Genomic DNA, 25348 nt, shown 5'->3' on the forward strand with positions numbered 1-25348 from the left:
TAGTATCCTCCATTATGGAGTTATATTTTGCCCAATCCCATGGCCACCCAGTCCAATCACTATAACTGCAATATCAACAGTTATAAATACTGTTCCAACAAATATCTGCTACATTATAATCCCAACAATTTTTGCTTTTCTATTCCCAATAACTCTGTTTTGTTTACTGTGGCAGTGTCCAGTGGAGGTTATGTAAATCTTCAATAGCTGCTCTTTTGGAGCACTTCTGTGCAGGCCAATGTTAACACAACATGGCAGATTTCACCCCTTCTTGGGCCTCTCCCTTCCTATTTCTCCCTCTGTCAGCTGCTTGTTTAAAATTTTCTTTTCTCTGTTGCTTGAGGGCAGGTATCTAGGGAGTGGTTTGAACCATTTGCAATAAGTCAGTCCTCCTGTCATGTAATTTCAATCAAAATTCCGATTTCTGGGCAGAAAACATGACGTTGCAGGAAGACAAGTCTTTTCACCAGGTGAAAGGAAAGAAGTTTCTCAATATTCACTGCAAGTCTTCCAAGCTGAATCATAAACACTGGTTCAGTCAGCAGACAGGATTTCTTAAAAGTCCAGTTTTTCCTTTTGGAGTGGGTTTTGGTGTTGGGACTAGAGTGGCAAAGAGGGTGTGAAAGGTTATCAGTTAGCCTAACGGCTATTCCTCTCCAATCGATAGTAGACACTTTCAACTACCATGTTTTTAAAGTAGTGGTCAAATCCAGAATCTGCAGACAAACTGTCTGAGGTCCAAGGTTATCACCTCTCCAATACTGTCCCCACAAGATGTCAAAAGCGTGAGGATATTCTTATTGAGAAAGTTAAATTATTTTTTGCTAAAAAGGATGGTGGGACTGTATTCCAGTGATGTTGGTTCAGAACCAATTAACAAGCAATACCCACATAATCTAACAAAGAGAATTCATGAGCGTGTTCAGTAGAAGTACCACAGTTCTAAACATAGGAGAGACAGAGAGAACCAGTTAACCTTAGTGCACTGACAGAAATCATTTGCATCCTACATTCTTTTACTGCATCTGGTTTATTGTTGCAGCTAAAAACGACAACGCAAGTTAAAATTAGGTGGAAATATATTTGCTGCCTCTGGTGGAAATGGGACATTAATCTGTTTTTTGGCTCTTGATAGGTTGAGTGATTAGCATGCTGGACTAGGTAAGAATTGAATTCCTCACTGCTGGTCTGCACAAAGTTATGGAGGGAGTAGCACAACTTGCAGAAAGTAGTCAGCAACTATGACTTGCAAGCTTGCACATGCCCCACTGCTTGACTTACTATTTGGAATCTACCCATTAATATAAAATTGGCCAAGTCCCGAGCACCAACATGTTCCTGTAGTTGTTTTGCAATGTAAACATATCACCAGAACTACATGGCAATTTAGTTACATAATAATTTGCTTCACCACTTGTGGACTTGGCTCAAAATTGGAAGAAATCTCACTTTGGTTGAATAATCTTCAATATTAGTTGACTTGAGGATCTTGAATCTATCATGTAGTTATATATTATGATTTAATTTCTGCTACTGGCCCATCGAGCCACATGACCCACTTTATGCATACATACAATGCACACTTGTCTGCAACTTTCAGTTTGTACTGTCATTCTGTATAGGAAATCTTCTTCTCCTCTTGTAATACACTTTCAACCACAAGTTGAAGAAACTCAGAAGATTAATAAATTGCTAAGAGGGTGACATTTTCTGACAACAGCTCAAAATTAAATCATTAAACTGTTTTGAACATATTCTAAAAATCTTGGCTTCACTGTATTCACAGGAGATGGAAAAGAGACAATAATAAACAGAAACTGCTGATGTATTCTCTATCAGGTTCTGCAGCAAGATTGACAAAGTGACATACAAACTTATAATTTTGGCGCTTTACAGGAACACCCTACACTTTTCATAAGTATAACAGTATGCAAATCTTTCGCCACAAAATCTGGAAACTGTTTCTTTTCCACATTTTTGTTTCTACAGAAGTGCTTATGTAACTGACTAATCATTCTTCCATTTGCAATTACTGCTTACGACAATTATTGTTATTGCATGCTAATGTACTCAATGTAGGTTTATAGGTTAAAGCAAAGGATATCTTAATGTATAATTTATTAATATCAGTGGTCACCTATGCATTGCATATAGGATATCTGCAATTCAAAATTAAGGTTTTGGTCAGTGTTTGAGAGAGAGGATTTGTTCAATGAGTTTAATTGGTGAATGTATTGATTTGAAAATTCTCAAGTTTTCAAATCCTTACATAACCTTGCCCAATCTCTCTCTACAATCAAATTTAGTCCTACAATTACCAAAAGACTCCAAGGTCATCCAATTCTGTCTCTGGTGCAACCCCAATTATCATTAGTTATTGAGCCCACCATACATAACATTTTTAAACTAATACAAATCAACTTCCTGTAAAATTTATGATGGGAATTAAGACGAAGGAAGTGAATTTGCCAATGCTAAACATCTTTTCCAAATGTCACCAAATGCCATTTTAACATGTCCTGAAATATGACCTGACATTGGGTTCACTATTAAACCTGCTGTAAATTCAAATTTCCCAGTCATTTTTCTTATTATAGAGATGGGTGGGTTCCTCAAGGTTGTGGGAACCTTGCCAGGTAAAGCAGTTTGTAAACTAAGCCTTCAGTGGAGTCAGGAACCTTTTGACTGGTAAATATAAACACTATTGTAAACTTTGCCTGTCATGATTTAAATGGTTTATGATGATTTTAAGTACATTTTCAATGCAAGTTCTGAGCCCCATTAAAATTGAAAAACACTGTGCAAAGGTTCAGATGTATTACAATCCTCCTTTAGTGGCTAAATTTGTTTTGCATTCTCCAGAGTGGAAACTCAGATATGAATGTATGTCAGAAACTTTATGGTTTGACTTACACACTGAATTAATGTATTACCACCAATTAAACCTCGGAGACAGAAACAATGAGACATTTAACGTCATTCATAAATCTTTGAAATTCATAAGAATTTAAAAGAAAACAAAAGAATCAGGCATAGTCTTTGAAAAACAATACCCCATATCATTGTCAGACATAGCCAGCAAAAATCCCATTGATGAAGCCTTTAATAATCTTAACACCACTAACTCTTGTCCAATAAACAGAGAAATTGAAAAAAACATTTCAGAAGAGGTTGAACCTTTACAAGACCATAAAACTGTCAAAACAAAAGCTAACAGTTCACTTGAAACTATAAGAACAACCAGCTACTGGTTCAAGTCTGTCAGTCAACCTTAGAAGTCTGCTTAACATTCATAATAAGACCACCTGGCAAAACAGACACCTAGCCATCTATTCAACCTACTTCCATTGATACAGTTGACAAATGGCCTCATTTTGAACATCTGGATGAACATGAGTATTTTAAAGGCTTGTCAGGTGTTTAAAAGGTTCATGAGTTCTGTGCCTTGAGGATACTGGGTGATTGGACATGGAGAATGAATGGGGGAATGGACTGGGCATCAGAAATATGGGGATGTATGGAAGAGGAATGGAGTGTAAAGACATGAGGAACAAAAGGGTCAGTATTGTAGTACAGTAAGGGAGGAAAGGGTAGAAAGCAACCGTCAAGTCGAGAGTGAGGAATTGGAGAGGCAAGGCAGAGTAAAGCCTAAACCAAAACAAAATGCTGAAAATGTTCAGCAGCTCTGACAGCACCTATGGAGAGAGAAACAGTTAATATCACAAGTCAAATGTGACTCATCAGTACTGCAGAGATATGAACTAGGAGAAAGTGAGGACCGCAGATGCTGGAGACCAGAGCCGAAAAATGTGTTGCTGGAAAAGCGCAGCAGGCTAGGCAGCATCAAAGGGCCTGGCCTGCTGCGCTTTTCCAGCAACACATTTTTCGGCTCTGAAGAGATATGAAGACTGGGAGAAATGGGAAGGTTAAACCAGGTTAGGAGGAGTGAATGTGAGATGACACAGATGGAAGATGAGACAGATGAAAGTGGAAGGAGAACAAGGCACAGAGAAAGGATATTTTGCAAATAGCATGAGGTACAAGCTCATGTACTTGGAGCAGATTACAAAGTTGTACTGTGTCTGAGCAAAGTACTTCCCGATAAGTTTAAAATCATATTTCACAAGTTTTTATTTATGTCTTCCGCTCCTACTTCACTGGCACACTTTGAAGTAATCTGGACGAGTTCCCCTCCTCCCTTAACCACTTTTCCTCTAGACTGTAAAGCTCAAATTTCTCAAGTATTTTCTCATAGTTCATGCCCTTTACAACTGGGATCAGTCTTATTGCTTTTCTTTGTAGCCTTTCCAACATATGCATATCTTTCATGTGGCACAGTAGTCAGAAATGTACTCCAAGTGTGGTCCAACCAGCGCATTGTGAAGCCTGAGCAGAATCTCTGCCCCATTGTGTTCTCCAGGTCTGGTTCTTTATTCCAGCATTCACTTTGCTTTATTACTAACATATGGAAGAGAATGAGCAATTATCACTCAAAACACTGTCTCCTTGTGTTAATCCTATTCTATAACACTTATTTGACTTGTGCTAAGTTTGATTTGTCACTTGTCTTTTGTCTGTAACTAATCTAAATAATGTTTAAAAAAACTTAACTGTATTCTCTTTGCATATTCTTGTGACTTCTGAAAGAGGTGAGGCACATTATATCTATTAAATACAATAAAATTGGTGCATTTCATTAGGAATTAACCTATCCTGAACTTGGCAAGAGAAAAAAATACACTGATTTCTTTCTCTGTCTTTAAAAGTGCAATGTTCTTCCAGTGGAAACTTTGTTAAAGAAACTCTTACTTAGAGTGGCCTATATATTGGAACTTTAGATTCATAAATGCTCACCTGTCAAAAGAACAAATTGGAACTGTGGTCACATCCAGCAAAAAATCATGAGAGAGTCCTTTAAATAGTAGAAAGTATTTAAGTGGTCTCTTTTTGCTAGTGCCGCCTTTTCATTGTGTCGCTCGAGTATTTAACAATGGGTCTGGTGTCTTTTCAGATTTTGAAAATAACCTTTATGCAGGTATCCCAACACATGCACAAATGGATTTTAATTATGACAATATGCTACTGAGAAGCAAGTATCATCATGTCATAACAGATTTGTATGATAGAAGGGCTGTAGCTATTGCCAGCAATCCCAACAGGAAACCAGGAATATGATCAATAAATTAATAGCATATGAAATGTATGTACAATATTTAGTTTTAAAATGGTGAATAGGCAGGATTCAGAAAGTGATTTTGGACAATACCCAGTCTGAAACAATTGGCCTCAAATACAACAAATCTTAACCTAATGGTTATTCTGTAACTTTGGTCAAAAACAAAACATCAAATCCAGCCTAAATTAATATGATTTCACTCAGTGCGTGCTGTTCAATTCACTCATCTCTCTTTGATCGATCTAACTTATCATGAAAACCTTTAGTGTTAAAAGGCTGTGGCAAGGAGTATAGGCCATTATAATTATACTTCATGTATAATTGTTCAGTTAGTCATTTGGTAATATGCTGCAATATATTGAATGCAAGACCTTTGACAAAATACAGATTTCTTCCATCAAATAAAACTATTCAAGTTGATTTTAATGAGGAGACACGAGACAACTTTGTATATGAATTTTAGTAAGGCGTTTGATAAGGTTCCCCATGGTAGGCTACTGCAAAAATTACAGAGGTATGGCATTGAGGGCGAGTTGGAGGTTTGGATTAGGAATTGGCTGGCTGGAAGAAGACAGAGGGTAGTAGTTGATGGTAAAGGTTCATCTTGGAGTGCAGAAACTAGCGATGTTCCGCAAGGATCTGTTTTGGGACCATTGCTGTTTGTCATTTTTATAAATGACCTGGAGGAGGGGCTAGAAGGTTGGGTGAGCAAGTTGCAGATGATACGAAAGTCGGTGGAGTTGTTGACAGTGAGGAAGGATGTATCAGTTTACAGCGGGATATAGATAAGCTGCAGAACTGGGCAGAAAGGTGGCAAATGGAGTTCAATGTGGGTAAGTGTGAGGTGATTCACTTTGGTAAGAGTAACAAAAAGATGGGGTACTGGGCTAATGGTCGGCTACTTGGTAGTGTGGATGAGCAGAGGGATCTTGGTGTCCATGTACACAGATCTCTGAAAGTTGCCACCCAGGTAAATAGTGCGGTGAAGAAGGCATATGGCGTACTGGCTTTTATTGGTAGAGAAATTGAGTTCCGGAGTCCTGAGGTCATGTTGCAGTTGTATAAGACTCTGGTGCAGCCGCATCTGGGGTATTGTGTGCAGTTTTGGTCGCCATACTATAGGAAGGATGTGGAGGCACTGGAACAGGTGCAGAGGAGGTTTACCAGGATGTTGCTTGGTATGGTAGGAAGATCGTATGAGGAAAGGCTGAGGCACTTGGGGCTGTTTTCATTGGAGAAAAGAAGGTTTAGGGGTGACTTGATAGAGGTGTACAAGATGATTAGGAGTTTAGATAGGGTTGACCACGAGAACCTTTTTCCACGTATGGAGTCAGCTATTACGAGGGGGCATAGCTTTAAATTAAGGGGTGGTAGGTATAGGACAGATGTTAGGGGTAGATTCTTTACTCAGCGAGTTCATGGAATGCCCTGCCAGTAGCAGTGGTGGACTCTCCCTCTTTATGGGCATTTAAATGGGCATTGGATAAGCATATGGAGGATAGTGGGCTAGTGTAGGTTAGGTGGGCTTGGATCGGTGCAACATCGAGGACCAAAGGGCCTGTACTGCGCTGTTTTTTATCTATGTTCTATAACTTAAATTGTACTACTTTGAAAGAGGCAGTAAGAATGTAGAAGTGGTTGTACATAATTCTTTGAATGTGGTAGGGTGCATAAACAAAGCAGTTAATAAAGTATACAGCATCTTGAGCGTTATAAATAGAGGCAGAGAGTACAAAATCCAGGAATTATGCTAAACCTATATAAAGCACAAATGTGTGTTGACTGGAGAATTGTGTCCAATTCTAGGCATCACACTGTAGGAAATAATTGAAGGCTTTGGACAGGGTACTTAGAGACTAACTAGAATTGTTCCAGGGATAAGATATTACTTGGATAAAGTGAAAAAACTGGAGTTGTTTTGCAAGCAGAGAAAAAGTTAAAGGAGATTTATTTTGAAAGGAATTTAAAATCATGAAGACTTTAGAAAGAATACGTTAAGAGAGATCATTTCCACTGGCTGCAGGGTTAATAATCAGAGAGCATAGAGATATGATGATTGCCCTAAGAACCTGATGTAGTGAGAAACTTTATGAAAAAATATGTGAAGTGATTCGGAATGGGGATATACTGGTATCGTGGAAACAGAATCATAGAGTCATAGAGATGAACAGTATATATGAAAGAGGAAAGAAATGCAAGGATATGGTGAAAGGCCAAGGGAGTGGGACTAACAAAGAACAGTTCACACTTGATAAATTGCATTGCCTTCTAAACTATTGGTGGTTCGGGTTGGGTGGGTGGGAGGGGGAGGGTTCAATAATGGATTCATCATATAGTTGCAATCAAAGTTTCATTGGTTTCTCCGTTATTTTGTGACATCTGCCACTCTGCTCTGCCAGCAGTCTCCTCCTGCGTGGATAGGATGGACTTTATTTTGTTGAATGGACGACACAAAGGCCAACTCACTCTTCATATTGGAACAAGTGTTGGGCAAGTGTATTGAAAATTCTGTTTCTGGCCAGGAGAGGTCACTGCTGCATTTCATTAACAAAATCAGTCCAAAGGGTTTTGTTTCCTTCTTTCAAAAAGTCTGCTTTTGAAGAAATGTTAATCTTTCAATTTTAAAACAAAGCCAAATGGTTTCTATTGCATCCAGCTGTACCGCCTAAGTATGCGTCTTCCATTCCCGTTCAACAATGCAAACAATTAGCTGTGTAACAGAAGTCATAAAGCTGTAAACTTTTTTCAGAAGTACGGTAACAAACTGATCAGTTCCTGAGATGATATAAAGCAACAGGTTACAGACAGTATACACAATTTATACTACTCACACAAGTAAATATACCTAATTTTTGACAGACTTAGCAGTCTAAGGTTCTTTTAACAGAAGCAAACAAACACGAGCAGTTTGTGAATGTATCATCAAGGAGCACAGAGAATGAAAAATGAGAAAGAAACTCAACACACAGATGCACACACTCAGTCATAAATCATATCTATACCAAATTAGTAAAATTGTATGTAATCTAGACAAGGCCTCAAGTACTGTCAACCCTACAACTACTGTACTGGATCAAGCCCAATTTCTGGAAAGATCCAATCTATAACTGGATTGCTGGACCTTCTCTCCTGCATTCCCAGTCCAAATAAATGTTATTCAAAAATGTCATTTTTTTGGTAAGTCGTCTGCAATAACTTGAGAACCCATCAAATCTTCAGGAGGGAGGAAACCGGAGCACCCGGAGGAAACCCACACAGACATGGGGAGAATGTGCAAACTCCACACAGAGTCGCCAGAGGCTGGAATAGAACCCTGGTCCATGCTGCTGGGAGGCAGCAGTGCTAACCACTGAGCTGCCCCTGCTGAAAAAGATGGACACCCAGCAATGGAACATCAGAACTGACAGCAACCTAACCAGTGATCTTTAAAAGGGACTCCTGAAGGTCATGTTAAAAAAATGCCATTTACAAACTTATGGAGAAATCTTTAAAAGGCAGGCCAGGAAATACACAAATGTCCCTCAGAAAAACTACAATCCACTGCTGGTCATTAGTGGACCCCACCAGACTGTTACTACTCACAACTCCACCAAGCTACTACTTATTTCTTGCTCTAGCCACCCCTAGAAATGAAGGAATTCCTCCTTCACACAGTTCCCCAACTCAAAGCCCCTCACCCCAATATGAGGTGGGCTGCCTTTGGCCATCCTTGAATATTAAGCAGTTAGGGAAAATATTGCAGCTTAAACTTGAACCTGAAGATGATGGGATGCTGGGTCCAGGCAGTCGTACAGGCACTAACATTTTACATTCACTTCATTAAGATGCTGAATATTCTCCACAAGGTGTTACAAGGCACTATCCTCCAGGTGAAAGGACAATTTGTCAAATAACTGATTATTATTACATATAAACACATGCACCAACATGCTGAAAGGTTGACACTTTGCAGAATTACACTTAGATATAGAAATCAGACAACTTACCATCACCATTTTTAAAGATAATTCCCACTGGCTCTCCTCCCAACATTTTATTGTTGTACAATATCCAGAGAGGCTTCATTTTGGAGTCCATATACCTGCATTTGTCTATACTATGAAAATCAAGAAAAAAAACAAATCAGTACCAAAAGTATAATGCAATAATTTCAAATCATCTAAAGCCAAAAGTTAATTTCAGGGATTTTTTTTAGGTGGATAGTGAAGAATAAACCTCACTTCCAAATACTTGTATAGATTTGGCCCAAACAGATGTATTTTACCCCTATATGTCTGGTATTTATGAAAATAACCTCTAATCTATCCCAGCCAACTGTTTTAGGCCCATCTTTACTGTAGTACACCTAAATATTCCAATATTATGCTGGGGAAATTAAAATCTCCAAATGCTCATCCAGTTATGTTCAGGGAAAGCAATAGAGTTTAAGGATTTGCAAACTTTTGATTTATATGGTTTAGACCCAGGCAGGTAATTCCTTAAATAATGAAAAAGCCCAAACAGCAATAAAACAGCTGTAAAATAGAATCATCTACCACTCAAGGAAATGTATATTTTGCATTCTTGGCCAGTTTATCTGTGGGAGTTAATGGACCTCCTTCAGTCAGCATCAAGTTTACAAGCTCATGACATTGTAGTGAGGTCAATATGCATTTGGAACAACTTCAAGTAACACAGTTCCTTTTAAATTTTATATATAGAGTATGAACAGACTTACTTCAGTTCTGAAAGGATAACACTCGGGTTCAGTGGTGACTGAATGTTGGACAATGCTTCCTGGTACACAGGCTGTTTTAAGCAGGTATGAATCACATCCTTCAATTTATTCTTTGCCACCTTCAGCGAACTGATTTTCACGAGACTATTGATAGCTTTCATCTTACTCAGAGCTTCCATCTGGAATCATAAAAGTAATGTTTTGCTTCTCTCCGCAAGATTCTTGGAAACACCCAAATCATCTGTCCTGTATGATACTTGCAATGAACGTATTGATACATATTTATCTGAAATGTACTTTTTTAGCAGTATCACTAGTTTATTCTTTACCGTGCATTCTTAACACTTATTACCAATGACTTAACTCAGTGAACATTTATTAGACACAGCTTCTCAACACACTTTGCTTTGTCACTGACTGCAACCTGCCAATTCTAGATGCTCAAAGTTAAAATAAAAACACAGACCCAAGTGCTTTTGAGTGTAAGGACATACTTGGTGGTCAAACACTACTTGTTCCTGATCATGATTAGGATGTCCTTTCCGTTCATCAGTCTTAATTTCTAAAATATTACATTTTAAAGAAAATTCAAAAATCATTGTTTTTTTAAATTCAGATCAAAAAGACTTTCATGGCCAAGTTGTCAGCATTCACATTCAACTTTTCAACCTGGATAATATTAAACCTCTTAACGCGGTGGTCTCAAAAATTAATTGAGTCAATTTGTTTTGTAGAGGATGAGGCCACCTCAGCAGCTGGTGGGAGGAAGGGCAAGACAAGAGCAATGATAGAATAACCTGACTGCTGAAGCTCATTAAAATATAATTAGCTCAAGAGCACAGATCAGCTTGTGGTGGTTATCATGCTGTGATTCATTTCTCTTCTACCCCCACCCCTCCCCAGCCAAAAATTGCTTCTCTGCATTAATGGCAGATAAGAGGTTTTGTAGTTTAGCACAATGTGAGCCACATGTCCTGGCAATCATTATAAATACTATCTTCCTACTTCATTGGGCCAGATGGTATCATACAATGCAGCTGACCACAACTATATCTGGAAACATAAGCCTTGAAAAATGTGGAGGAAAATAATTTTAATCATCAATTTTATGCACATGTGAAATGCACCCATGAATGGTATATTTTTAAAACAAAGTCCATAATTATAATAAGGTGCTGCACAACCATCCAGCAGATTTAAATTCACTTTTAAAATCTTGTAACAGATTAACATTCATTTTCATTAGCTCCCTTCCCATAGACATCACCAGTGTTAGTGTAAAATGAACTTAAAATAGAGATTCCTATTAATCTGGATTTTCATACACTAAAGATTATGGATGTCATTATTTGCTTTTTCAATTTTTCTTCCTCCTGCTCTAATCATCTACCCGAGTCCTCACTCCACCCCTGTGAAAGCAGTGCATGCTGTGTGGGTTTGCAGAGAATCTGGGCAGCAGGATATTTACCTTTGGGTGCATCACAAACAAGTTGGATTCAGATCTCACTTGATACCCCTAGACTGCAAAAGTGACCAGGAATCGGAAATCTCATTTTGTTAAAGCTATTAAAGTGAACTTGAAGTCCTGATTATACTAAACTTTGAATTTTTCACTAAATAACAGGGCACATGGCTTTGGATTAGACTGTTGCAAGACAAATTTATTTCGGTTAATGATCTGTGGCAAAAAACTGATCCTTCTAAGATGATCCTTTTGCCTGTGACAAAACACAAACTAAAGATCTGGTGGTCTCCAGAATGGAGACAACTTAATGCTTAGCAGTTGTTGGGAATCACAATTTCCTCCTGTCAATTATTTCAATAACGTGTCAGAATCCCAAAGTATACATGGACATTTTTGTTTAGTTTTAAAGCCAAAATATGTTGTTTTCAAAAGGAGGATTGCTACAGAAAAATTGAAGATTTAATTTCAGCTACTCAAAATCCTACGGGAAGCCAATGGAAAGTCACACTTGTATATTATTGGGAAACTGTGGTCTCATGACAAGTGGACGGTGGATTGATGACCTTCTGTTCAACAGCAAGTCATTTCCTATGGATTATGTTCCAAACTGCAAACATATACTTTGCTTTTCTCAGAGGAATACACAAAGACGGGGGTTAAAAAGCCACTTTCAACTCTACTGGAGTGGATTAGTGGGACTGAATGCTCATGTATATACATTCAAGCATTTAACATGCTGTGAAGGTCACAGGTGAAGAATTATCCCGCAAGTTACCCTGCATCACCGGGCCTAATGCACCAGTTTTAACAAAAAGAAGAACTGGGACAAAGGAACTCCCATTATTCTAAAAATCCAATCTTGAAAAACAACTGTTCAACTGCTAACAGCCTACATTGCAATGGCTGAAGCATTCAGCCTATTTGTCATGGGTATAAACTGATCTATATTTCATAAAGTTTTCATCTCTTTTGGATGAAACACATTTCAAATCTGTACATATTTATGTATCATTAGCATTTCTTCTCACATGTAATAACTAGCAAACATGTTCATTTGTTAATTCAAGAAAGCCTGGTGAATGGGCTCCTTCTTAAAACAAAAAGTTAATTTGTGTCTGGGAGAACAGTATCTAGAAGGTAAGGGAACCTTTTCCAAATTAATCTTGTTGCAAGCAACTGAGGGGGTTGAGTAAACAAAAAAAAAGTCAATTCATCCTTCCTCACTAACAGCTTGGGGATCCCACCCAAAATTGTGCTGAATTGCGGAACCTCACCCAGGGCCTGGTCCTGGCAGAATCTATGATTTTAAAGTTACTGGTTTTGGAGGTGGATAAGTCTTCAGCTGGATTCCATGGGATAGATGGGAACTAGACAGGAGGTGCCTGGGTTCTTGTTTCTGATTGCTATCCAGGACCTTGGCTGAAGGTGCATGAGTACACATGCAATAAGATTGATCATTCATATGAGTTACCAGGGAAAGCCTCAAACTGTGGTTTTAGAAAATAGAGGGTAAGGAGAGAAAACTGAAAGAGAGAGGTTATTTTTTAAACCAAGCGTGCACAACCGATTTACAGTTGGTCTCAATTAAATCTGTGTGCCCCACAATGACACTTTTATAAACAACCCCATTGACTATAATGGATATTTGCCAAAGAGAAACAGTACACAATTCACTGTGTTTACTTAACAAAAAAAAAGTACCTTTTCGTATTTTCATTTCTAAGCTACGTGACAACATTTGGCGGAGTCTGGACTCAGCAGGAGATTCATAAAACTGCCTGACCCCTGAACCCAAAGACTTCTCAGCTAAATATTGTACTGGCAAAAGACAGAACACTGAATATTCCTGAAGCATTTTACAGCACAATATAAAACTGTCAGTTGTGTTGACTTCGTATTACAGAGAGCAAGATTTGCATGTATTTATTTGAATAGAACACCCTCAGAATCAACTGCTGGAGAGTTCTGTCAGTGACTGCTTCACAGAGAGTACACTATCATACATGGCTGCCAGATTACTTTGTTCCATGTGTTGAACTGCAATTTCCTGCCGTCTCCCCATAATGCTTGATTTTCTTACCTTGTTAAAAATCCGTCCATCTCAGCCCTGAATACATTTAACAACTCAGCCTCGACAGCCCTATGTGGAAAATAATTCCTCAGATTCTAACAGAAGAAATTCCTCTCCCAGTTGTTTTAAATTCTGATTCCCCCCTCCCCCCCACCATTACTCAGGTTATTCCCTCTGGTCTTTGACCCACCCAAAAGCAGAGACAATTGTGGCAACAGACATGAAAGATACAGAATGTGGGGAAAACATATGGTCGGTGGAATTTAATTTAAATAAAATGTGAGGTGCTGCACTTTGGAAAGGCAAATCAGGGCAGGGTTTATACACTTAGATTCCTTAGTGTGAAAACAGGCCCTTCGGCCCAACCATTCCACACCGACCCTCCAAAGAGTAACCCACTAACTAATGCACTTAACACTATGGGCAATTTTGCATGGCCAATTCACCTGACCTGCACATCTTTGGACTGTGGGAGGAAACCAGAGCACCCAGAGGAAACCCACGCAGACACTGGGAGAATGTGCAAACTCCACATAGACAGTTCCCAGAAGCTGGAATTGAATCTGGGACCTTAGTGCTGTGAGGCAGCAGTGCCACTGAGCCACCGTGCCGCCCTAATGGTAAGGTCCTGGGGAGTGTTGCTGAACAAACAGACCTTGGAGTAGGTTCATAGTTCTTTGAAAGTGGAATCGCAGGAAGATGTGATTGTTAAGGTGGTGTTTGGTATGATTTCCTTTATTGGTCAGAACATTGAGTATAGGAGTTGACAGGTCATGCTGCAGCTGTACAGGAATTGGTTAGGCTAGTTTTGGAACGCTGCATACAATTCTGGTCTCCTTTCTATCGGAAAGATGTTGTGAAACTTGAAAAGGGTTCAGAAAAGATTTAAAAGGATGTTGCCAGGGTTGGAGGGTTTGAGCTATTGGGAGAGGCTGAATAGGCTGGGGCTGTTTTCCCTGGAGCGTTGGAGGCTGAGGGATGACCTTATAGAGGTTTATAAAATCATGAGGGACATGGATAGGGTAAACAGACAGGTCTTTTCCCTGGGTGGGGAGTCCTGAACTAGAGGGCATAGGTTTAGAGTGAGGGAAAAGATTTAAAAGGGACCTACAGGGCAACTTTTTCATGCAGAGGGTGGTGAGTGTATGGAATGAGCTGCTGGGGAAGTGGTGGAGGCTGGTACAATTACAACGTTTCAAAGGCATCTAGATGGGTCTGTGAATAGAAAAGGCTTAGAGGCATGTGGGCCAAGTGCTAGCAAATGGGATTAGATTAATTTAGGATATCAAATTGGCATGGATGAGTTGGACTGAAGAGTCTGTTTCTGTGGTATATATCTCTCTGACTCAATAACACCTCTGCACATAACCTGTTAGGGCCCTTAAGCATCTGATATCTTTCAATAATGTTGCTCTCATTCTTTATGCCCCAATGAAGTACAGGCAACTACAGGTACTCAGCACTTCCGCACAAGAAAATCCTTCATGCCTGGGATCAACCTGGTGAATCTTCTGTGGACTGTCTCCAATACCAATACATCTTTCCTTACATAAGGTGATCAAAAGTGTTCACAGTATTTTGTGTGTAGCCTGACTGTGCCTTGCATAGTTTTAGTAAGACTTCCCTATTTTTGTACTCCATCATTAAAAAAAGATCAAAATTCCATTTACCTTCCCCACTACCTGCTAAACTTAAATGCTAACTTTTTATTATTCATATATGATGACCCCAAATTTGTGTAGAAACTTTCTGCAGCCTTTCTCCATTCAATTCTTTGTTTCTTCCCATCAATCATTTGGGGCGGCACAGTGGCTCAGTGGTTAGCACTGCTGCCTCACAATGCGAAGGACCCAGGTTCGACTGTGTGTGGAGTTTGCACATTCTCCCAGTGTCTGCGTGGGTTTCCTCTGGGTGCTCCGGTTTCCTCCCACAGTCCAAAGATGCGCAGGTTAGGTGAATTGGCCATTCTAAATTGCCCATAGGTGTTAGGTGCATTTAGTCAGAGGGAAATGGGTCTCAGTGGGTTACTCTTCAGAGGGTCAGTGTGGACTTGTTGGGCCGAAGGGCTTGTTTCCACACAGTAGGGAATCTAATCTAATTTTTTCACATATTATATTCCATCTGCCAATTTTTTTGCTCACTCACTTAATCGGTCTATAATCCCTCTTGTAACACTGTGTCATCTTCATCACTTGCTTTCCCACTTCACAAACTTGGCAATACTACATTCACTTTCTTCATCCAAGTCATTCGTATATTTTGTAAATAATTGTGACACTCCCCTAGACACAGGTTGCCATCGTGAAAATGTGCCTCTTACCCTAATTTCCTGTCTTCTATTAGTTATTCAGCTTTCTATTCATGCTTTTATTCTACCCAATGGTCTCTTAAGTAACCCTGTGCGCAGTATCTTATGAAACACCTTTTGGAAATTCAAATACGTTACATCGACTGCTACCCCTTCAACTATACACCTTGGAACCTCCTCAAAAGAATTCTAATAAATTTGTCAGACATAATTCATGAAGTCACGCTGACTCAAAATATAACATACTATGTATTATTAAATGTGCTGCTTTCATACCTTTTGTAATAAACATTTCCCCAGTAACAGATCTTCAGCTAACGGTTATCTGCATTTGTTTTATAAATAATGCTACATTTGCAGTTTTTCAATCCTCTAGGACTTGTTCAGCATCTACCAATTCTTGGAAGATTCTTACCAATGTGTCCACTACCTCTGTAGCTACTTTCTTTAATATCCTGCAATGGAACAAGTCCAGGGAACTGTTTGAGCTTTAGCCCCATTAGTACTGTTTCTCTAGTATTAATTTTCATATTTCGCCCCTGCTTCTCCCCCATCCTTTTATTATTTTAGTACTTTTGCAATGCTATTCATGCCTTCTACTATGAGAATTGATGCAAAGTATGTATTCAAACATTTCCTAGTTTGCATTAATTCCCCAGCCTCATTCTCTAAGGCAACCTATGCTCACTGTGGCCTCTCTCTTCCTTTTTACATACTTAAAGGAGCTGTTATGTCTGTTTTTATATTATGCAAATATTTGCTGTCAAAGTTTATTTTCTCCCACTATTTTTTTGGTCATTTGTTGTGTTTTAAAGCATGGCCAATCCTCTGGTTTACCACTAATCTGTCCCACTATATCCTGTTTCATTCAAATTAAATGATCCTTAACATTTCCTTGGTTAACAATTGTTGGTTTATCCCCTTCATGAAATTCTTCCCACTCACCGGGATGTATTGTTGCTGCAAGCCATGAGCTACTTTCTCAAGTATCTGCCATTGATCATCAACCAGCTTTGCTTTTAAACTAATTTCCCCTGTCCACTCCAACCAACTCTGCCCTCATTCCTTATTTAAGTTTCACACAGTTGCCTCCAACTCAGGTTCATCACTCTCAAATTGAATGCTAAATTCTACGATGTTATGATTACTGTTCCCCAAGGGTACTCTTACTTTGACATCATTTATTAAACATGTCTCATTACATACTGCCAGATCCAAGATAGCCTAATCCTAGTTGCATTCAGAATACATTGTTCTAGGAAAGTGTCCTGAATATACTATAAATTCTTCATCATGACTACCTCTATCAATTTGATTTTCCTAATCTACAAAAATTATAGTCACCTATGATTACTATACTGTCTTTTTCCCATGCCCTTATCATCTCATTTATTCTATTGTTATTGTTACTTTTAGGGAGCCTACATATTACTCTCATGAGTATCTTTTTACCTTGGCAAAAGTGATACTGCAGATGCTGGAGATTAGAGTCAAGATTAGAGTGGTGCTGGAAAAGCACAGCAGGTCAGGCAGCATCCGAGGAGGAGGAAAATCATTACTTTGGGCAAAAGCCCTTTGCTAGTTAATATTCAACATCCTAGTCTCAGAATCAATTACCTCAGTCTTCACCTTGATGAAGAATTCCAACATTTGATCACACATCCCCAAGGGGTCTCTCACAACTACAGTACCAATTATTCCTTTCTCATTGCATAATACCCAGCCTAAGATAGTCTGTTCTCTAGTTGGCTCCTCAACATATCGGACTGGAAAATTATTCTGTTTACACTCTAAGAAGTCCTCCTCTATGGTAGGGTGACTAATTTGATTTGCCCAATCTTTACACAGTCAACCATAATTACAAATGTTCTTTTAACTTGTCAAACTTTGATTTCCTGTTAATGCCATATCCAACAACACCATGACAGTTTGATGATCTATATACCACCCCACTAAGAATTTTTGCCCCTTGGGAAATTGGCCATAAGCTTGGTTGAGAAATGGATTTTGAATAGACCTTTAAGTGTGATCAAGAAATGGAAGCACAGGGTTCCCTCCCCCCTACCCCCGCCCTTGTCTCCATTTTTGAATGTGGGTGTCACTTTGAAAGTTTACCAATCCTCTGGGACTTTTCCCAAATCTAAAGATTCTTGGGAGATTACTACCAAAGCATCCACTATCTCTGCAGCTAATCCCTTTACAATCCTAAAATGCAACGATCTAGTCCAGAGGACTTATCAGCCTTTAGCCCCATTAATTTCTCAGCTTTCTTTTTCTCCCCAGTGATAGTTATTATTTATTTTCTACCCATACTTGCCCCTTGATTAACAATATTCTAAAAATACTGAGTAATGTCCTCTATTGTGAAGCCTAATGCAAAATACTTACTCAACTCCTCTGCCATTTCCTGATTTCCTCGTTTTATTTCCCAGCCTCATTCTAAGGGGCATTTGTTGTCTTTTGTCTCCCTTCACGTATTTAAACATGCTCTTGCTATTCATTTTGTACCACTTATTTGTTTGACCTCAATTTATTTTTTCTTTTTTTTGGAAATTTTTAGTTGGCTTTTAAAACTTTCCCAATCCTCTGTTTTACCACTAATTTTTTGCCACTATAAATAGGTTTTTCCTTTCAATTTGATATCAACCGCAACTTTCTTAGATAAACATGGTCAGTTTATCCCCTTCCTAGTTTTCTTCTCGCTCACATGATGTAACTTTGCTGTGAGTCATGAACCATATTCTTAAATATCTGTCACTGTTGCACAACGGTCTTTTCTGCTAAATTCCTTTTCCAATCCACTCCAATCAATTCAGCACTCACCCTTGTGTAATTACCCTTATTTATGTTTAGCATCCAATTTTTTCCCTCACAAACTGGATGCTAAATTTTATCACTGTTATGGTCATTGTTCCCTAGGAGATCTCAAAATGAGTCCATTTACTAAACCTACCTCATTGCATGTTATGATATCCAAAATTGACTGATCCCTGGTTTCATTGGCAATATTGTTCTAAGCAACTAAATCCAAAACCAGGTTTTTGGAAACTCTGAACATGTTCCTTACTGATCTCATTACTGATATGGTTAGCCAATTATTAAACAGTAATTTAAGAGTTTCTCCATTTTCATTCAATGGCATATGTCAATTAAATATGTAACAAGGCAATCGAAAGCTGATTTAACACTGCAGTGTGGATTTAATTGCCAATACATAGGTTTCCTGAACTCTCAAACTCATCAGGAACAACAAGGTGAGAATATGTGGGGGACTGACTGACAGTGTAATTGTAATAGTGGAAAGCTCCTAAAATACAAGAATAGCACAGCTTCTTCCTTGCTTAGATTGAAAGATTTTGCTTTTGGGACTTGCTCCAACAGAGTGTTTTCATTGCTTTAAGAGTTCATTTATGCTAGCTTGAACTAAGCTCACCTTGTCCTGTGTTACCTTGCTGTTAGCCTTTGGAGCCAAGTCTGCTTTGTTCAAAGAAGAGGTTCTTCCTCCCATCTGCTGCAAAGATTTCTCTTCTGGCCTTCAAAGCCTACAGCATAATCTCCAGAATGTTTCCACAGGCATGGGGGCAGCCTTCCCAGATAAAGTAGCCATCACTTCACTTGCTCCATTATCACCCCTCAATGGGCAAGGAAGACGTCTAACTTGTGCTGAGGTATCTTTAGATTGAAACCTTTAACAGAGTGCTGGTCAGTAGTCTGCACTCTTGATAGTTTGGGAATTATTGAAGGAGAATCACATAATACTAGACTGAGTTTAAAAAAAAAACCATGGAAAAGTCCATCAATTCTCATTTTCCTGATTTGCTGCCAGCCCAGAAGAATAAAACTTCAGCACAATGAGTTCTGTCAAGTTAAAACATTTGTTGAAATGGATAAAATGTACCAATGCGTTTTATATACAAACCATTGCACTCAGGTTACTGTTTGCTATTAATAATGTGCTTTCCTTCTTCAATTTCAATATAATTTCATAATACAGCTCTGTGGCTGGGTGGTATTTAGCACAGCAAAAAAAAACCTTCAATTAAAAGGTCATTGAAATGTTTGAAAGATAGATTGAGCAGTGGAAGAGAGAGAGAGAGAGAGAGAGAGAGAGAGAGAGAGAGAGAGAGAGAGAGAGAAAAAAAAATATCGCTTTCCTGAACAATGTAAATCCAGCCCACAAATAATACAGCCTAATTATAACAAGAGGAAGAAGAGTCTGATAAATGAGCTACTTGACATGGCATCTACAGATCGCTAAATGAGTGAGTGCCTGGTCGACATTTCTGAGTTTGTATTATTCTTCCTTTGAGTCTTCTTTTGATATATTTGTTATTGGGGTGAAGCAAGTTTTCACACATCAAAAGGAGGAAAGCAGAGCAGAGACAGAGTAAAAATAAATAGATTTGTAAGACAGAACAGGCTCTCTCATTTTCTTTCCCCTCAATCAATGAAAAAACAACTCAGTGATACAACTATTCGATGAGTACTTATGGACATCTACAAACATGTTCATTCTGCAGTGACCAAAACAACAGCTTAAACAGTTGAGACTCATCCTGATAACTCAAGGAATCCAAGGACTTTAAACTGCAAATGCTTTCAGTTTTTTGTCTGAATTAGGTAGCCTTTTTTAAGCTTATTACCTGTGTTTTTGTGCGTATCTGATGCTGTGTTTTTGTTTTCCTCTTCTAATTAGTAAGTAATAAAGTTCTTCATCCTTTCACTCAAGACAACCTTATAATTTTACTCCTTCATTTTGATCTAGTTAATCACATTTCAGTCGAAGTGTGAGAGCTTTGTGCTAAAGAAAAGGTATTTTTTTATACAACTGATCGAGAGTGTTAAAGAGATGAGCCAAATCCATTTCACTTGGTCCTAACCATATCAAGGAGAATTTTGAAGATGGGGGAAGATAGGAAGGACAAAAGTTTTTGGGAGAGCACTCCAGGCCATTACACTTAACAACTGAAGTGAGGGCCTTCAAAAACATGGCAAAAGGAGAGGGAGAAGACATTGAAGAGACAAGAGTCAGAGGGATTAAGAGCACGGGGGAAAAGTAGTAGGGAGGAACAAAATCAAGGAAAGATTTAAATGTGGAAGGTACTTCTAAATGGAAGGCTTTAAGAAAACTGAAATCAATGTAGGTGAACAAGAAGAGCACAACTTGGTGTGCAGGGTTTGGATGGCAGAACAATGGCAGAGTTATGGGGTGTGTAAAATAATTGAAGAAATTTTAGAACATGATAGGAGATTACTTATTCTTGTGGCTTGTGACACCTTCATGGAAATGAAAACAAATGAAACACTTCAGTGTGAGTGAAGAGGAGGCAGGGTGAGGAGTACACATTCCCATTCATTCAATTTCTCTCCCTTCCGGTCTACATGACTTAACCTTTGGTTTTCTCCTCCAATTGAATCATTCCTCTGGCACACCAACATTTACAATCCCTGATTTCAGACACAAATTTTCATTGTCAAAACTGCTAAACAACATGGCCAATTATTTATCGAATAAACATTCTGAACTGGAACTAATTATAAAACTATGCCAGTAATTACCTGTTTGGAAAGATCTTTAATATGAGTGATACTTCCTCGACAGTATGACTCCAAAATCAATCCAAATTGCAACGAAGTAGCAGGTAGATGCATTTCAGACCTGGAAACAATAAGTAGATGCATATTATAACCCCATTCCATACACGCTCTGCGTGAAAAATTTGCCCCTCAGGTCTCCTCTCACTTTCAGCCTATGTCCTATAGATTTGGACTTCCCTACCCTAGGGGAAAAGATTTTGGCTTATCACCCAATCTTGCCCCTCAGCTACCAACACTCCAGAGTAAACAGCTCCAGCCTATTCAGCCTCTCCCTATTGCTCAAACCCTCCAATCCCAGCATCATCCTTGTAAATCTTTTCTGAACCCTTTCAAGTTTAACAACATCTTTCCTAAAGCAGGAAGACCAGAACTAAATGCACTATTCTAAAAATGTGGCCTTACCAATGTTCTTTCTATACAGCCACAACATGACATTCCAACTCAGATACTCAACGTACTGACCAATGAAGGCAAACATCCCAAACGCCATCTTTACTACCCTGTCTATCTATGTGAATAACTCCAGAGGCCGGTATCCCATCACTAAGATCGGAGACGGTTACAGAGAGTGGTGAACTCGGCCCACACAATCACAAAGTCCAACCTCCAATCTATGGAATCATCTACCAGGCCTGCTGTCAAGGAAAGGCCATCAGCATTCTTAACAATCCATCCCAACCTGGCAATGCTTTTCTACGACCTCTACCATCGAGGAGAAGGTACAGAAGCCCGAATACATGCACCAGCCGGTTTCAAAACAGTTTCTACCCTACTGTTGTTAGAATACTGAATGGACTCTTAGCATTCACGTGTACCTGTGTTTTTTTTTGTTTTGCTGCTGTTTACCTACTATTTACTTATCTATGCTACTTAACTATGTGATCTGCCTGTATTGTTCGCAAGACAAAGCTTTTCACTGTGCCTCGGCACACATGACAATAAGTTCAATTCAATTCAACTAAGTCACCCTTTGTTTACAAGTGGAGAGTCCTTGACACAAAGTCATGTCTGACACTCCTGTTCTTAGCTGTCAGTCAGGGCTCCCTGATTGGACCGGGTTGACAGCCCCAATCAGGGAGCTCATTCTTGACAAGTTGGACTGATGGGTCTGTTTCCATATGTATAAATCTGCAACTAATTAACATTCACTTCAGGGTCACATGCTCAGACCACATCCCATCCCCTGTGAGTGCGTAGCATCCTCAATGCGGAACATTTGTCAAATATAATTTTCTATGCAGATATAAATATCACAATGAGGCAACAGGCATCAATAGGGATGAGAAGCAGGTAGGCTGAGGGGAAACACATCCCCATGCAATCACTCTCTCCCCCCTGTCTACAGAAATTTGCTCTTTAGTCTTATGCTCCTAATGAATCACACCTTCTGGTCAACCAATATTTACAATGCTGATTCCAGGCAGAAATGTTATTGTCAAAACTGCTGAACCATATGGCCAATCATCTGCTGAATGAATATTTCTGAACCAGGAGTGGAGTCAGCCCTTCAGTTTCATGTTGCTAATGAATCATTCCTTCAACTACTGTGCACTCAACTCCACAAAACCCTTCTGTGAGGTTGTTCTTTTAAATTAGTGAACTCTCCTCTCTCCTACAGACCAGGATGTAGATTTTTCTCAATGCACTGGCTATATAATGACATTTGAAATCTATTCAGAAGTAACAATTTCACAATTATACTACACTTGGGCCCAATGGAAATCTTTTTATATTTAGGTACCATGTCATGAAATGCTTTTGTCAGTCAGTATAACATATGAGCACATTAAAATGTCTACAGAAACACTACATTCCAAAAAAAAAAATGCAATTTTTTAAAGCTCTGAACACGAATCTTGATGTTCTCATGACCCATGTGGTTAGCCAGTTATTAACTACAAGTATAGGAGTTATCCTTTGATCAGGTATATCTCCATTCACTGCCTCTCCCTCTGCCCTCAATTCTCTGTGCCGTGTTTTATGATTTTAAACCATAATATCACACAATAAGCTTCCATACTGAAACATGCAGTAAATTTGCCTTCAACTACACAATGTAATCATAATTTGCAAGAAACTTCTAGGTCATAGCCAGGCAATGAACAATAGAATATTAGTCTTGTCTTTATTCAAGAACAGCCTTATATTTAAATGAGATACAAATTATCTGCTGTGCACGCAACCACACTGAACCATTCTTTCAGCCTGTGAGCCCAGTGATACTTTCTAATCAATCTATTCTGACGTTATGATGTATTTCTGAAGCAGGTGGGACTTGAAGCCTAGTATCCTAGCTCAAAGGCAGGGACACTACCACTGCACCACAAGCGCCCACCCTCTGAGCACAGAAAATAGCTCCTAGTCAACCTGGTCAGAGATGCTATGACTCAGCTCCAAAGCAGATGGAACTTGAACCCAGGTCTCTATTCCAGAGGCAGGAACATTGCCACTGTGCCTCGAGAGGCCACACATTGAGCCCAGATGAGTACCCTATTAACATTGGAAGGGAACTCTCAAGCAATCAATGTAAAATTAGTCATTTATGTGGGATGAGGCTCCTTCTTAACTCTCTTCCTGAAGTAATGCTGTAGTTAAAAAAGAACAGTTTGAGGTTGCTTGTTTTCAATAATACTGTACTCTATACAGCAGTGACATCCAATCTCTATGCCTTCATATAGTACATAAGGATATCACGATGAAACATTGTGGGACTAATTATTTTTCATCAACTTGTTTGGGCATGCTATAAAATGCCTCGGACTTGAAGTTGGCCTTTCTGGCCCAGAGGAAGGGATACTACCACTGGACCACAAACCTCTCAAGTATGGGATTATACACTTGACATAAAACTTCATGCTCTGTTCCTGTCAGCTTACACTGATCTTAAACTGTTTATCCAAAGTGATCTGTTTGCGTTTTTAAATCTATAATTTATTGACCAATATGCCATCAAAATTAACAGCAGCTCTTTCCAGTGTCCTGGTGTACAAAAACCAAACTGAAAAAAATGGGAATGAAGTGAAAAGATGGGCAAGTCACATGAATTACCCACTGGCTGGATGGTCAGGGATCAGAGGTTATCACATGACCTGATGCCAGAGTCTGATATTTAGTAATTGTTTGCTGTGCTGTCTACTCAAGTGACAATTGAGCTATCATCACACACAGTGTTAAATAAAGCTGTGTTCACCGTTAGGACAATGATTTAGCGTAAGCATTTTTCTGCAATCTCTACACTCAACATGTATTGTGTAATTTGAAATTAAAGTACTTGTGCTTGTAAAGCCAAAAAAGGCACAATAAAAATGTAGGTTCTGAGTAATGACTCTTGGGTTTCAACAAATTACATGCCACGTGCATATTTTAAAGATAAAACAAGGACAGTGATGACTTGCCAACACTGAGCAAATGTGTCTATTACATTTGTCAATAATACACACAACTCTTTCGATCCAACTTGCCTGAGATGCCAAAACAAGAAGTGACCTATCCTTCTGTTGGCTTGCGCTCGCTCCAAAAGAAATCTGGAAAGGGCACAGTCAAAGTATGGCTCATATTTCAGTACTTGCACCAGCTGTAGGAGATACTGAGAAAGCTCTTCATCACTGGCAGAGAAAACACAATGGCAGTGTAAATTAAAATATTTGTTCAAGCATTCCTACTTTTCACTTGGTCCAAAAGCTTCCTGGTTTTAATTCTTTAAAGTGTTGCAGTTGCTTCAATGCAATATATTTACGCCACATTTAAAAGTTAATTGCCAGTTCAAAAATATGATATAATGTATATTTAGTGCAAGGCCAATGTTTAAAATTCATATTAAAATCAACACAAGTTACAATGAATCAAGTTTATAAAGAGCTGTGGTTTATATTGTCTGGTTATATTATCAAACTGCATCTACTTCACACAGTTCTATCTTTGGGTGTAAAGTCTATGCAGAGGTAAACATATAATTTAGGAATGAGCTCCTAATCTGAATCCAAAGCACAATAAACCAATCCTGTTAGGAGATT

At 38.9% G+C, this 25348-nt stretch overlaps 1 protein-coding gene across 2 annotated transcripts in view; it reads right to left on the reverse strand.

Annotated features, from left to right (window-relative positions):
- The window catches only part of pik3cb (phosphatidylinositol-4,5-bisphosphate 3-kinase, catalytic subunit beta), a 196201-nt gene that overhangs the window by 25477 nt on the left and 145376 nt on the right, over positions 1–25348 (reverse strand). For both annotated transcript variants that reach the window (XM_043702026.2, XM_043702027.2), the window contains 4 exons: positions 24797–24940; positions 21297–21396; positions 9894–10072; positions 9163–9272 (listed from right to left, as the gene is read on the reverse strand). In XM_043702026.2, the coding sequence (XP_043557961.1) occupies positions 9163–9272; positions 9894–10072; positions 21297–21396; positions 24797–24940 (533 nt within the window). The remainder of the gene's footprint in view (positions 1–9162; positions 9273–9893; positions 10073–21296; positions 21397–24796; positions 24941–25348) is intronic.

The sequence above is a fragment of the Chiloscyllium plagiosum genome, unplaced genomic scaffold (assembly GCF_037043375.1).
Source record: "Chiloscyllium plagiosum isolate Xiang-an unplaced genomic scaffold, Cpla_swu_hap1 HiC_scaffold_13, whole genome shotgun sequence".
NCBI classification, from domain to species: Eukaryota; Metazoa; Chordata; class Chondrichthyes; order Orectolobiformes; family Hemiscylliidae; genus Chiloscyllium; species Chiloscyllium plagiosum.